At 39.4% G+C, this 12,155-nt stretch overlaps 1 protein-coding gene across 1 annotated transcript in view; it reads right to left on the bottom strand.

Moving 5' to 3' along the window:
* COG6 (component of oligomeric golgi complex 6) overlaps positions 1 to 12,155 on the bottom strand; it is a 46,223-nt gene that overhangs the window by 17,067 nt on the left and 17,001 nt on the right. The window contains exons 8-12 of the mRNA XM_019650319.1: positions 11,984 to 12,077; positions 9,870 to 9,998; positions 9,700 to 9,791; positions 8,135 to 8,199; positions 3,060 to 3,151 (exon numbers count right to left, since the gene is read on the bottom strand). Coding sequence (XP_019505864.1) covers positions 3,060 to 3,151; positions 8,135 to 8,199; positions 9,700 to 9,791; positions 9,870 to 9,998; positions 11,984 to 12,077 — 472 coding nt within the window. The remainder of the gene's footprint in view (positions 1 to 3,059; positions 3,152 to 8,134; positions 8,200 to 9,699; positions 9,792 to 9,869; positions 9,999 to 11,983; positions 12,078 to 12,155) is intronic.

Below are 12,155 nucleotides of genomic sequence, written 5' to 3'. Positions count from 1 at the left end.
ATTTCATCTTCATCTTCCCCAGCCTTCCTAATACAGTTATATCACAGGGTTCAGGTACATAAATATTCAACGTTTACATTATTACAAGCACAGAAATCCTATTCAGAGCCGACCAAGAAAGGAAGGACCCCGTCACAAGGGAAGGAGCAGGCTTGTGAAGAGGACGAGCCCCAGGGTGACCGTCACACAGCAGGCCTAGAGGGCGAGCAGTCTAGCTGGGACAAGCACGAGGCCACCCAGAGGGACGGGAGGGAGGTATCGCTTGATGTGCTTGACCACACGCTGAGAAAGTGCAGTCCACTTAACGTGTGGACCTGGAACAGTGAAAAGGGCATAGAAAAGGAAGCCAGGACAGAACCAGGCAGCAACTAACTACAGAAAGACAGGTTCTCCAGGAAAGGAGAGTGATCACAGTGTGCCGGGTCCCACATCTCCTCTTTGGGGTTTACTGTGGCGTTTTGATGGAATTCGTCCTCCAGCAGCTGTAACCTACAGGAGGCACACTTTTCTGAGAACTTGCATAGGTCCTATTTTTTCCTTTTGTTTTATTTTTTTGCCAATTTCCAGTTTTATCTGTGGCTGTCTTCTTGTCTTGGTTGAGAAGAATACCGGAGCTTCCGAGGACTCAGTCCTACCCTGTTCTTCCTACACTCAGCTCCTAAGTGATCTTACTAGTCCTCACGGCTTCAACTCTCAACTAGATCTGCAAACCACCAAATGTATAGTTCTAGCCTTGATTTCTCTGTATGATCTGCTCAGCCAGCATCTCCTGTACGTTCATAGGTACATCAACTCTAACATGGCCCACGTGGAATTCTTCATGACACACCCCCTCCCATCAACCTGTACCTCCCCAGCATTCCCCATCTCAGCAAACGACAATACGGTTCAACCGCTTGTTCACACCAAGAGCCAAGGGTTCATCCTTGATTCCTCACCTTACCCCATATTGTCCATATGTAAGTCCTAGTGGCTGTAAAACATATCATCTCCAGAGCCAACTACTTTCCACCACCTCCAATACTGTCACCCTGGTCTCACGTGTCATCTCTGTTCAGAACCACGAACTGCTTCCTAAAGGCCTTCCTTGTCCCGCTTCTGCCCCATACATTACATCATCCACCTTCATCATCCATCAGCTCAGGCCACTCAAATCCCTCCCCCATCTTCCCCAGCCCACTCAGTGGAAAATCTACACGCGCACCATGACCTCTGTCGCCATGACGAAGGCCTACAGGATCAGCCTTGCCTACCTGTGACTTCACCTCCTACTGTTTTTAATCCACCCCGCCCCAGCCGCTGGCCTTCCTCCTGGTCCTCTGTAACACAAGCTTTTCGCAGCCTCAGGGCCAGAGTCTACCCTACACAGGACACTCTTCTCCAAGACCTTTCAATCCCAACGCCTTCACATTCTTCAGGTCTCTGTTTAAACATCACCTCCACCAAAGGGGCCTCCAAAGACAGCAGCACACATGCACCTGTAGGGGCTCCGTCTGTACTTCCTACTGCCTTGCTCCTGCTTTCTTTTTCCTCAGTGCCCTTATCACACCATCTAAAATGACTTTACACTTGTTTGTCTCCGTCATTACAGTGTAAGTTTAAGCTCTGTCCTGTTCACTGCCGTTTCCTTAGCACCTAGAAGGGTGACATGTATAGTCAACTTTTTAATTGACTAAATGAGCAAATGTGTGAAAAAGTACATGCAAAAATGTATCAAATGATCCAATTTTATCATCCTTGAAATTATCATCTTCAAAGACAGAAAAAGTATAATTCTCAGAGCTTAAAAAACCTACTATCATGTTCAGAATCCAAATGATTTTACTCTTAGCATTCTCCACATTAGAAACTGAGTTGTCATTATGTTCAACTAACAAATTCCATGCAGCACCATCATGGCATCACTGAAGAGATAGTTAAACATTTCACCTCCATTGCTGCGTAATATAGCATTAGCTATGCGTTAGCTGCTTTCAGCTGTTGTTTTCTAAGTACGTATCATTCTCTTCAGTTTAGGAAGTCTATACCATTACAATTGGAACTAATTTACTGCTCTTGAGTTGTGGCAAGTGGTAATAAATTTATATTTAAAATTTTAGAGGGCTAAGCCAAGTCCTGTCTCTGATCAGTTTTGTGGCTTATTAGTTTTGTTTGAAAATCTACCGACAGGATATGGAACCCATCTCTTCGCTGTGAAGTTTGGGTGCTTATTCTCAGCTGCGAGGAGGTACATGACACCACTGCCGTGGTCTCTTGTGCTTTGCAAACCAGTGATCCCTGCGCCTGTCCTGGGTCTGTTAGTTATGATAATTCTGTTGGATTTTAACAATTGGCCTTCTGTTCCTGATATCGTCATGCTGAATACTAAGTATTAATAATTTTTAAGTCATTTTTAATGGATTAATATGGAAACCATAAAAAATAAAGCTTGAAAGGACATTATTTTAACACAACTACACATATTACATCGTCTTATGGTGACATTTATAATAAAGCTCAAGTGTTACCGTCAACAGATACATGCAAAGTAAAAATGAATGCAAATTTTAGAGTCAAAAATTGTATTTTAAATAAGACAAGTGGTTCCTAACCAGATAAAGTAGCTTTTATTTAGACCAGATAAAGCTGTGGTTCTATTTTGTCACTAACAGAAAACTAAATGCTAAAGAATTGATGTTACTTACATCCAGGATAGGACATTTCATTTACTATGCCCTATTCTCAATGTAATATAACAGCTGCTTTAGGTGCCAAGGATCTCTTTAACTAATGCGTTACTATTACATTATAGACTCCTGTTATAAAAGTTGTGTGTGTACATACGTGTGCATTTTGAATAGCTGTGTTTGGAGAAGAAAGGCAAAAGGAAGGGATGGACTCAAAGAACAGCACATATAATAAGCATACAATGATTTCACATGGTTCTTTTATTCATGTGGGGGGGTCTACCAGTTACACTTAGTCATGCAAACAATGACAACAAAACGTCTTACACTGAGTTCTAACTGGAATGAAGAATCACACAGGATTTAACAAGCACGTTTAACCATTCCACTTACCTGATTGTATGATGGTAAAATTTAAGGAGGTTAGAAATTTTATATAATAAAACTGCCCCAGGTTCAGCAACTATGACTTGTTCAATTCGAACCTATTAAAAATGTGAGAAAAATATTAAACATTTCTTAAAAGTATAACTTCTCTTCATTAATCATGTGTTGCAAATAGCATTAAACACGATAAAATGTTACTATTGCAGAAATCACAAAATTCCTTCTAAATAATTTCTGAATATTAAATCATAGGAGTGATAAAATAACAGGAACATTTTAACACAGATATACTCTCCAAAAAAATGATCCGTTACCTACAGAACTGGCTTACGGCAGTTGTGACCAGAAGTAATCAATACAATGATGAAATTATTTTGAGGTTTTCCACCCCTATAGAATGAATTTAATTCAGCATTGCACTGCAAAGCAGTTGTTACGGTACATCCCTAAAACTGATTCTCAGTGAAAATGTACTGCTCTCTCACCAAATATTCAAAAAAATGAAAGAATTCTTATCTTTAAACTATTATACCAGTTTTTTATTATTAGACAATAGGAAAACAGACAAATCTTAAATTAGTACCAACATATTTGTCTAATTATAAACTACCAGGGCATTATCAGATCAAGTTCAAAATTAACTTGATCTGTCTCAAGATTAACGACTAGGAATCTTTTCTAATTAAATTCGATCCCTCACTGATCTTTTCCTTTATATTCCCTAATTAATAAGTAGGATCTAAACCACACTGATCTGTGCTCATTTACGTATCGTACGTGCTCTGACGCTGCTGCTTACGCTGTGTCTTACTCCCTAACTAGATTCTAAACACAGACATGTTTTCTGCTTTTACATCTCTGCAGCACCTGGCAGAACATACATGTACAACAGATGCTAAATAAACACTTTTGAAAGTTGAGATCTCTCTGTACTTTGATTTTGCAATATGTCATAATGCCAACAAATGTGATTTGCTAAAATACAATTTTATAAATGTATGAGTATGAGCATCCAAAAGTCTCTTAGATTATAGAAATGGACCTTTACATTAATAAGTTTTTAATAAGTTTGTGAAACTGATGTATCTGTTGGCATAAGGTATTCGTCCAGCCAACTATCACAATATTATGGATCACAGAGGACATTTGAATTTAATAACCATAATTTTCATATTATACTTTCTTTCTAAATCCAAGGCCTCGATAGGGACTTAAATATTATATTTTAAAAAGTGATGTTTTCTGAACTGTAATGTCATTATTAGGGCCGAATATAAAGGATATTACTTGTAAGCAGATTTGTAACACCATCTCAGCTACCTGGCAACATACCTTCCAGAATTTTCAAGCATCAAAAAAACCCTCTTCATTCCAACTCCCTTGAGAAAGAAAGTGGGAGAAGGGAGGAGGGGCAGAAGGAAAGAAGGGGAAGGGAGGGAGGAGGAGGAAAAGAAAAACAACTTTACTTCCTGTCACACACACAAAGGCTTTGAGGAAAAGCGGCCTTCTTTCAGCTTCAATGAAAACAACAGGAAAAGGGTGAAATGTCGGGAGATTTATGTATGATATACCACGACGGGCGGGTTTGCCACACTCTGTCTAATGAAGGTTACATAAGGGGCCAACCATTTTCAGAAAAAGCCAATAGTTACAGGAAAAACAACAGGAGAGAACAGAAACAAAATAAGTAAAAGGGGTAAAAGGGACTAAGGAAGTGCTGGCAGCAGCGACTGACTGGGAGTCACACCGCTGACTGCAGCGGAGAAAAGTCACTAGCAGAGCTTAGGAGGTGTGATGCGAGGGCGGCCGAGACATGCAGTGCCTGGGACAGTCCGAGCACCCAATGACCACTCAATACATCGTGACTGTGCTCCAAGTGGCTCAGATGATAAAGTCAGAAATGCAAAATAGCGAAATGGGCAGCAGGTATCTATCTGACAAGAATCTCGGGAACAGATAAAAGACAACAGCGGCTCTCCAGCCCAACGCCAGGGAGAGCAAGCTTGACCAAAGGCAAGGGTGAGCCGGCACGAGGACGAGGTATGGGGATGGGGACAAGGAGAGAAGGGAGGGCCGAAAGGGATAGTGACAACCCTCCTTTAGCGTCCATCACAGAAGGCTGCTCAGGAGTGACATCTGTCCCCAAGAACACAACAGCACCCTGAGGGCACCGACTGCACCACGCAATGAGGCACTCAGCTCTACGCACTTTCCAGGCCACCTATCTTTGTGTAAATTATACACCTATTTTCAAAGAACCCACCATGATTTAAGGAGGTCAGGAGCACATAACACACTGAAGTTCTTATTAAAAGAGAGAAAATTCAAATACCGGCAGGTGATATCTCACCTATCTAGAACATTCACATAAAAGAAGGATCGTTTGATCTATGGACGTGAAAAACAAAGATTCATTATATCAATTCTGATGTTTTTAGCTACAATCTTGGGGTAAAGGTACCTGTAAATTCATAGGATTGATGCTGACGACCCTCCTGCGATATATTTGATTTTATTTATATGTAATTTTAAATTAGAGCAATGACTTTTAAAACTAGAAATGACTTGAGAGATCACACCTTAATGCATACATTTACAAATATGTAGTCCACTGCCTATGAAGTTTCACTTTATTAACCCAAAGAAAAGGTTAAATACAGAGGTAAACAAACGCACAGCTTTACAAAGCTATCTCCCACTAGCATTACCACCTTTTCTTTATGCTTCTAACAATCAAAATCTCCGCTGCCCTAAAAAAATTAAATCCTACAAAGTAAAAAGACCTAGAAACAGAAACTTAGCCAAAACATCCAATATCTCATGCCATTATGAAAGTTTAGCTGCTTATCAATCAGGAAGGAAAAAATTTATATTAATGGTATGTAAAAGCGATGGATCACTATGAAAAATATTCCAAATTATAATTGCAACATAAAATATTAAAGCTTTTTTTCCTCAGCTAACAACTATGTCACTGAGAATACTAGTTAGCCAAATGAGGTAACATAGCAAGAAAATTCCTAAAATGATTTAACATGGTCTATTAGTCCTTATAGGACGGGAGGAGTTGTTGGATGAGATAAGTCATCACTGCTGCGCTAAGCTGATGTGTAACTACTGTAAATGCCTGTTAAATATTCTCTGGGATATGAAATGAATGTTTATCATATGGAAAGGTTTAAGGTTTCTGTCGCTTCAGAAACTAAACAGCTTTTTGTTCATTTTACAATAAAAAGATCTTTGCTTGCTTACTTAGAAGAGGTTTCTCTTTCACCTTTTGATACCTTACATTATAACTTCCCAGGGGGTCACAATAATGGCCCACAATTCTTAAAAACACCTTTCTGGGCATGTAAACTTAAAGGAAATGAAACGAGAATGTCTAAGTACATTTTAAAACAATGGCAGACTTCAGCATATAATTTCTTTACTTACTTACTTACTTACTTACTTTATTTACTTACTTTATTTACTTACTTACTTTATCTATCTATCTATCTATCTATCTATCTATCTATCTATCTATCTATCTATTTATAGCTGAGCCATCCTGCCACCTGTTGGCAGCTCAGCGGCTGCTCAGCTCAGGCCAGACTAGAACCGCTGTTGCTCAGAGCTCAAACCTTTGAGCGAGCTCTTAACCAACTGTGCCACTCAGCCGGCCCCCAGCATATAATTTCTTTATAAAACCAGTGAATGTTATTTTAAACATTTTTAACATAACATTTCTTACTCAAACCAGGACAGGAAAATCTAAGGCCCATTCCAACCCTAGGATTCTAGAATTATATTTTATACAATTTACTTAAAAAGAAAAGCTATAATAAGGAACATAATACCATAAATAGAGGGGAGAAAAAAGGTAAGGCAGAAAACATATAATTTATTCACCAAAATGAATAAGAGTTTCATTTAATTATATGTACTTATCAAAATGTATGAAAAATATAGAAAAAGAAACTTATTTTTATTCTCCCTTTTTTCTTTTATCTTTCCAATAACTGCTAGACCACAAAACAAAGAACATTTATATGAGTATAAATGTCTGAAAACCAAACTATGGCAAGTAAATTTTTCATTTGGGAGAAATAAGTAAAATAATTTCAAAATACTTTGCTATTTTTTACAGAATATGCAAATGAGCCCTAAGATGATTAAGTTATAGTAATAATTAAATATGTAAGTGGTAATAATAATATTTACAATCGTAATAACTAAAACTGTCACAAGGTGTGTCATCTGAGATTTCCTTGCCTGGGACAAAATACTAAAAAAAATCTTAGAAACAAACAAAAAACTAGTTTTAAAATTTAGTTCTTGGTAAGAATAAATCGCAAAACTTCTGGATTTCAATTTCTATGTAGTACAGTGAAATCAGTCGATAAGGAAAAGTAAACCAACAACTGCAGAGCATTCTGGGAATATCAATAGAGACAAGTTGCCGTGTGGCACGGCCAGCAGACGCCAGGAACTACGTGCTTCAGCTACAGTTTCCTCAGTTAATCCCGACAGCCCTTGGTGGTCAGCGTGAGCAAAGCAACGTGCAGAAGTTAGGCCATGTGAACACGTGAACACAAGTAAGTGGCAAAGTGGGAATTCTCACACAAGTTTGACTTGAAATTCTATTCCCTGTACTACAAATAGTATTGATAACACATATACATTATTATTTTATCCTTGGATCATCATTACTTATTGTTATAATAAAAACTTACTATACTGAAAGCAACAAAGTAAATGAAATATTTTCTCAGTAAATCTCTGTTAAGGGTTCATAGATTAGTTATTTCAATTTAATAGACTTTTTCTCAACTGATTAACAAATTACTGTGGGAAACAAAATAGGTAAAAAAATAAGTCAATATATGCAAACTGAGAATATTTCCAATTTTCTTTCTTAGAGAGGAAATTGATAATGATTATTTAAAAATGTATCTTATTATCCTGTAGGAACATTAATGTGTTAATTTGACAAAACTTACAGCTTTAATTCAAGCTGGTATCTGTGTGTTTAAATTCCTAAGAATAAGGAGTAATTTAACCAGGTACCATATAACATATATAAAAACAAAGTGTTTTACCTTTAGTGGCCTGCACACACCCTCAGTGATATGCCCAACAACTTCTTGAATATTTTCTTCAACACCTACAATTAGTTATAACATAACTGAAAATTTTTTCCCATATTACACTTTGCTTCACATACGTTCACAAAATTAACAAACAATAATAATACATGTGATTGATGGCTCTAACAGCGAACAATAAAATAACCTTAATAACATTTTATTAAGTTCAATATCTTCTAGGGCATTGCTAATTATGTTAATATCTGAGTCTAGAGCCCTGTTAATTCATTTGACTGTGGATTAATAAAGTGAACATTACTTCTTGGTGAAAAAGTGTAAATACGAGTCACAGGGAAAAAAAGACTATAAAATATATTGACTGAAGGATGTGAAGATGTATTAGCATGTGTGCTACTAACATCTTACTCTAGGAAGTGACACTGACATAAGCTGAGGGTATAAAGATGGAAACCACACCTCACAATCTAATGGAAAACAGACATTTACTAAATATCGAGTATTTGTCAAGCTCTGTACTGGGGACTGCATTTATAATCACCTTCATTGTATAGACAGTGAAACCGAGGCTTAGAAGAATTAAACCATTCCCACAGAATAACCTATTTCATTTATCTCCAATCTATTTTCTTCCCACCTGTTACGCTGCCTCTCATATAAACTTTACTAAAACATCTTTTAAGAAATACATTCTCTTAAACTTGGTAATTAGGGTAACAGAAAACAACTTTTAAAAAGTGCAGACTTTGTGCCAATCTAACATATACGTTGGTATAATCTCAGTATCAAAGAGTTAAAAATGAGGAGGGTTAGTCTGGCCACCCATTTGTACCCTCGCCTCTCCTGCAGATCACGTGCTAAATAAACCAGGATGACAGGGGGCCACACTGTGCAAAACAGAAGTGACACCAGTCACAATAATTCACTTCACTTCCTATCAAAACCAGAGCATTTTAATTACCCATTAACCCATTCTACAAATCTCATCTTAAGGCAGTCACCACAAAGAAGATTTAAAATTCTGGGACAAAAGACTTCAGCGACTCAAAAATAGCCATTTTTCTTTCTTGAAAGCAAGATCAAATATTTAAGTGCATTCAATACATAGGTAATTATTTTAAAAACTTTAAAGCAGCCACACGAGAATGAGAAAAGGGGCTGCGGAGTAGCAATGAGAGAATGAGTGGTTTAATGACCATAAGCCAGTCACTCGGCGTGTTTCCTCTCGACAAAATGAAGGCAGCCCCGCCTTGTGCCCTTACAGAGCTGTGGCATGGGGGACCTGAGACAGCACCCACTAAGGCACGCCAGAAACGCCTGAAAAGTTAAGCAGAGGCAGCCAGGCTTGACGTGGAAGGTCATAAGGTTCCACTATCAAAGCGTGAACAGTCGTGTGACAGGATGACAGTGATGGAGAAGAACGGGATCGGCAGCCAAGGGGGAAGCTCAGAGGAAGAACTCGGGTGCGCACTGTACCGTGGAGGCGTGAAGAAGACAGCGCCAGAGAAGCCCTGTGCGACCTCCTCCTGTTAGGCCCCAGCAGTAGCACAAGGACCCACCTGGTGTGGTCACATGCTTCAGGAGAGCTTCGAGGTGTTCCTTTTCCGAGGCAGTAGCTTGATGGAGCCAAGCCAACATATCTCCCACGTATCTGACGGAACAACTGTATGTTAGTAAAGATTTCCTTCAGGAAAGCACCAAATGCTCCAATACTGTCCAATCACTGTACCTCAGAGGGTCATGGGAGTGCATTTCGATGGGTCTAGGTGTACCTCCTGGGCCTCCTCTGGTAAGAGCATCAATGAATCCACGAACAACTGTGCTTCTTCTGGCTGTTCCAAATTCATCTAAGGTGTACCTGGAAGGACAAGTCATGTGACAGACACTTGTTTTCTTCCCAGTGGTATCAGACTATTCACGCAATTTCTAAGGTAAGACGCTAAAGGAGACAAAGATGGGATGAAGGACGAACCACAGAGATGATCACAAGGTCATCTGGTCACCCTGCTCCCGCCAAGCCAGAGCCAAGCCCAACAGGACCTGCAGAGCAGGGAGAGAAGGCACCAGGAGGAAGCGGGCGGCTGGTGCTGGCAAGGATGGGCTCGCCCTGCAGAAAACGGGGGGCGGGGGAGCGGGCAAACAGACCAGGCACAGAGCTGCAGGTGCTGGAGACGCCAAGCAAAGGGTGCACATTGTTGTAACTGTGTACTTCCGGTGACTGTACAGTGTGAAATACTGTTTTTATCAAGTTTTACACAAATGCAGAATTTTGTTTAAAAACAGAAGAAATGCAACAAATACATGAAGAACGAAGAAAAATCATTATTGTATGTATGACTACATTCTTTAATAATTTATATTCTGAAGGTTTATCAAAGAAAAGAAGACAACATCAAATTTTCACTTCCACTTATAATAAATTTCTTTTTGAAGAAATTTCTATACTTGATTTATCAAAAGTTAATAACGCAGTAGCATGCCAGCTATACACCATCTAACAAAAACTGACTTTGGCAAGTTTCCCCAAAGACTTCAGTAGCTGACATTTTTCTTGAGCACGGTGCGCACACATCTGAGACACCATGTATAGCAGAGCTGTCACATGTTACTTTCGGACTAAAGCTCACAGAGTGCCATCTGGTGGCCGGTGCTAGCTTTGGTAATCAACTGCTCAAAGGTGCATGTCCTTTCTCAATCCACATCTTTGCAGCTGCTGGTCCCTGGGCCTGGAATGTTCTCTCCTCCCTCTGTTCCTGGAAAACGCCTGCACAGCCTTCAGAATGCACTTTACCTACTTCCCAGAGGAAGCTTTCCCAGGGTTCATCCTGCGGCCCTACCACAGACCACGAGCCACGACCTCTAGAAGAGCAGCTCATATGCTCGTTAAAATGGATGTGTTTGTATCCGGTTCCATAAAATAAAGCAAGTTGAGGGCAGTGTCTTATCAATCTTGCATCTCTAGTGCTTAGGACTCTGCTTAACACTCAGCAGGTACTCGGTAAGTAGCACTAGAAGTTATTTTTACACAGCTGTCCCAGCATGTGTGTTCTAAAACCTAATTTCAGGCTACGTAATGTTCCAATCAGAAAGCAGAGTCACGGGGAATTCCCTGACAATACTCCTAGCCTCCGAAGGCACGGCTCAGAGCAGGACTCAGGGACTAGGTGAAAGACGCTGCTCTCCTGTTTCCCGAATATCACTCCCCACCTGGTCTCCGTATTCTCATACCATTCCAGGCATTAAAAACAGAAAAAGTATTCCCTTCTATTTTATATGAGAACTAAAATAATAAAAATAAAATGCAGAATAATAAAAATATGCAAACAAGTTAATAATGCGTAGGTTCTTATCAAAACAGTACCACGTATCTATCTCTTGGCTGGCATAACTTACCAGATCGAAGACCTGGCCCCTTCCTTTTCTTGAATCCTATTCATGGAATCCTGATTTAAATTTTTCATTTTTCATTTCGGGGTAATTATATTTCTCAGTCCTCTCTTTCACCTCCTGCTCTCCAGGGTAGGGTTGCTACAAGGAGTTTTACTTACAATTCCGAGGTAGGTAGTGAGAGGACAGATTGGGGAAAAGCCCCTTCCCTCCACGTAAGTGTAAGCGGCAGTCTAGCTGCAGGAGACCTTGGTTGCCTCAATACTGCATTCTATAGCATTTAATATGCAAGTAATGGATGCTGGCATTGATACACACGAGACAAAAGTATCACCATAAGTTGTAAACATCAAACTACTGCATATGAATTTGATAATAATGAAAGTTAATATAAATGATGGAAGAAAAAGTAGGTTTTTTTGGTTTTGTTTTTTTAATTAGGAAAAAGTCACCAACTTGTATAGGACAGGTCTGTCCTGCAGGGCTTCCACCGCCCGAGTCAGCACTGGAGATATGTCACACGATTCTTGTGTCAACGCTCTGCATTCACCTGAAAAATAATTAACATCATGAGCCTTGTTAAATTAAAATTAGGTTTTTATTATGTCCAGTGTAGATCCACAGTCCA

Source organism: Hipposideros armiger, unplaced genomic scaffold (genome assembly GCF_001890085.2).
Source record: "Hipposideros armiger isolate ML-2016 unplaced genomic scaffold, ASM189008v1 scaffold_139, whole genome shotgun sequence".
Lineage (NCBI taxonomy): Eukaryota > Metazoa > Chordata > Mammalia > Chiroptera > Hipposideridae > Hipposideros > Hipposideros armiger.
The sequence above is the reverse complement of the archived record's forward strand: the minus strand, read 5'-3'. Positions and strand labels throughout refer to the sequence as shown.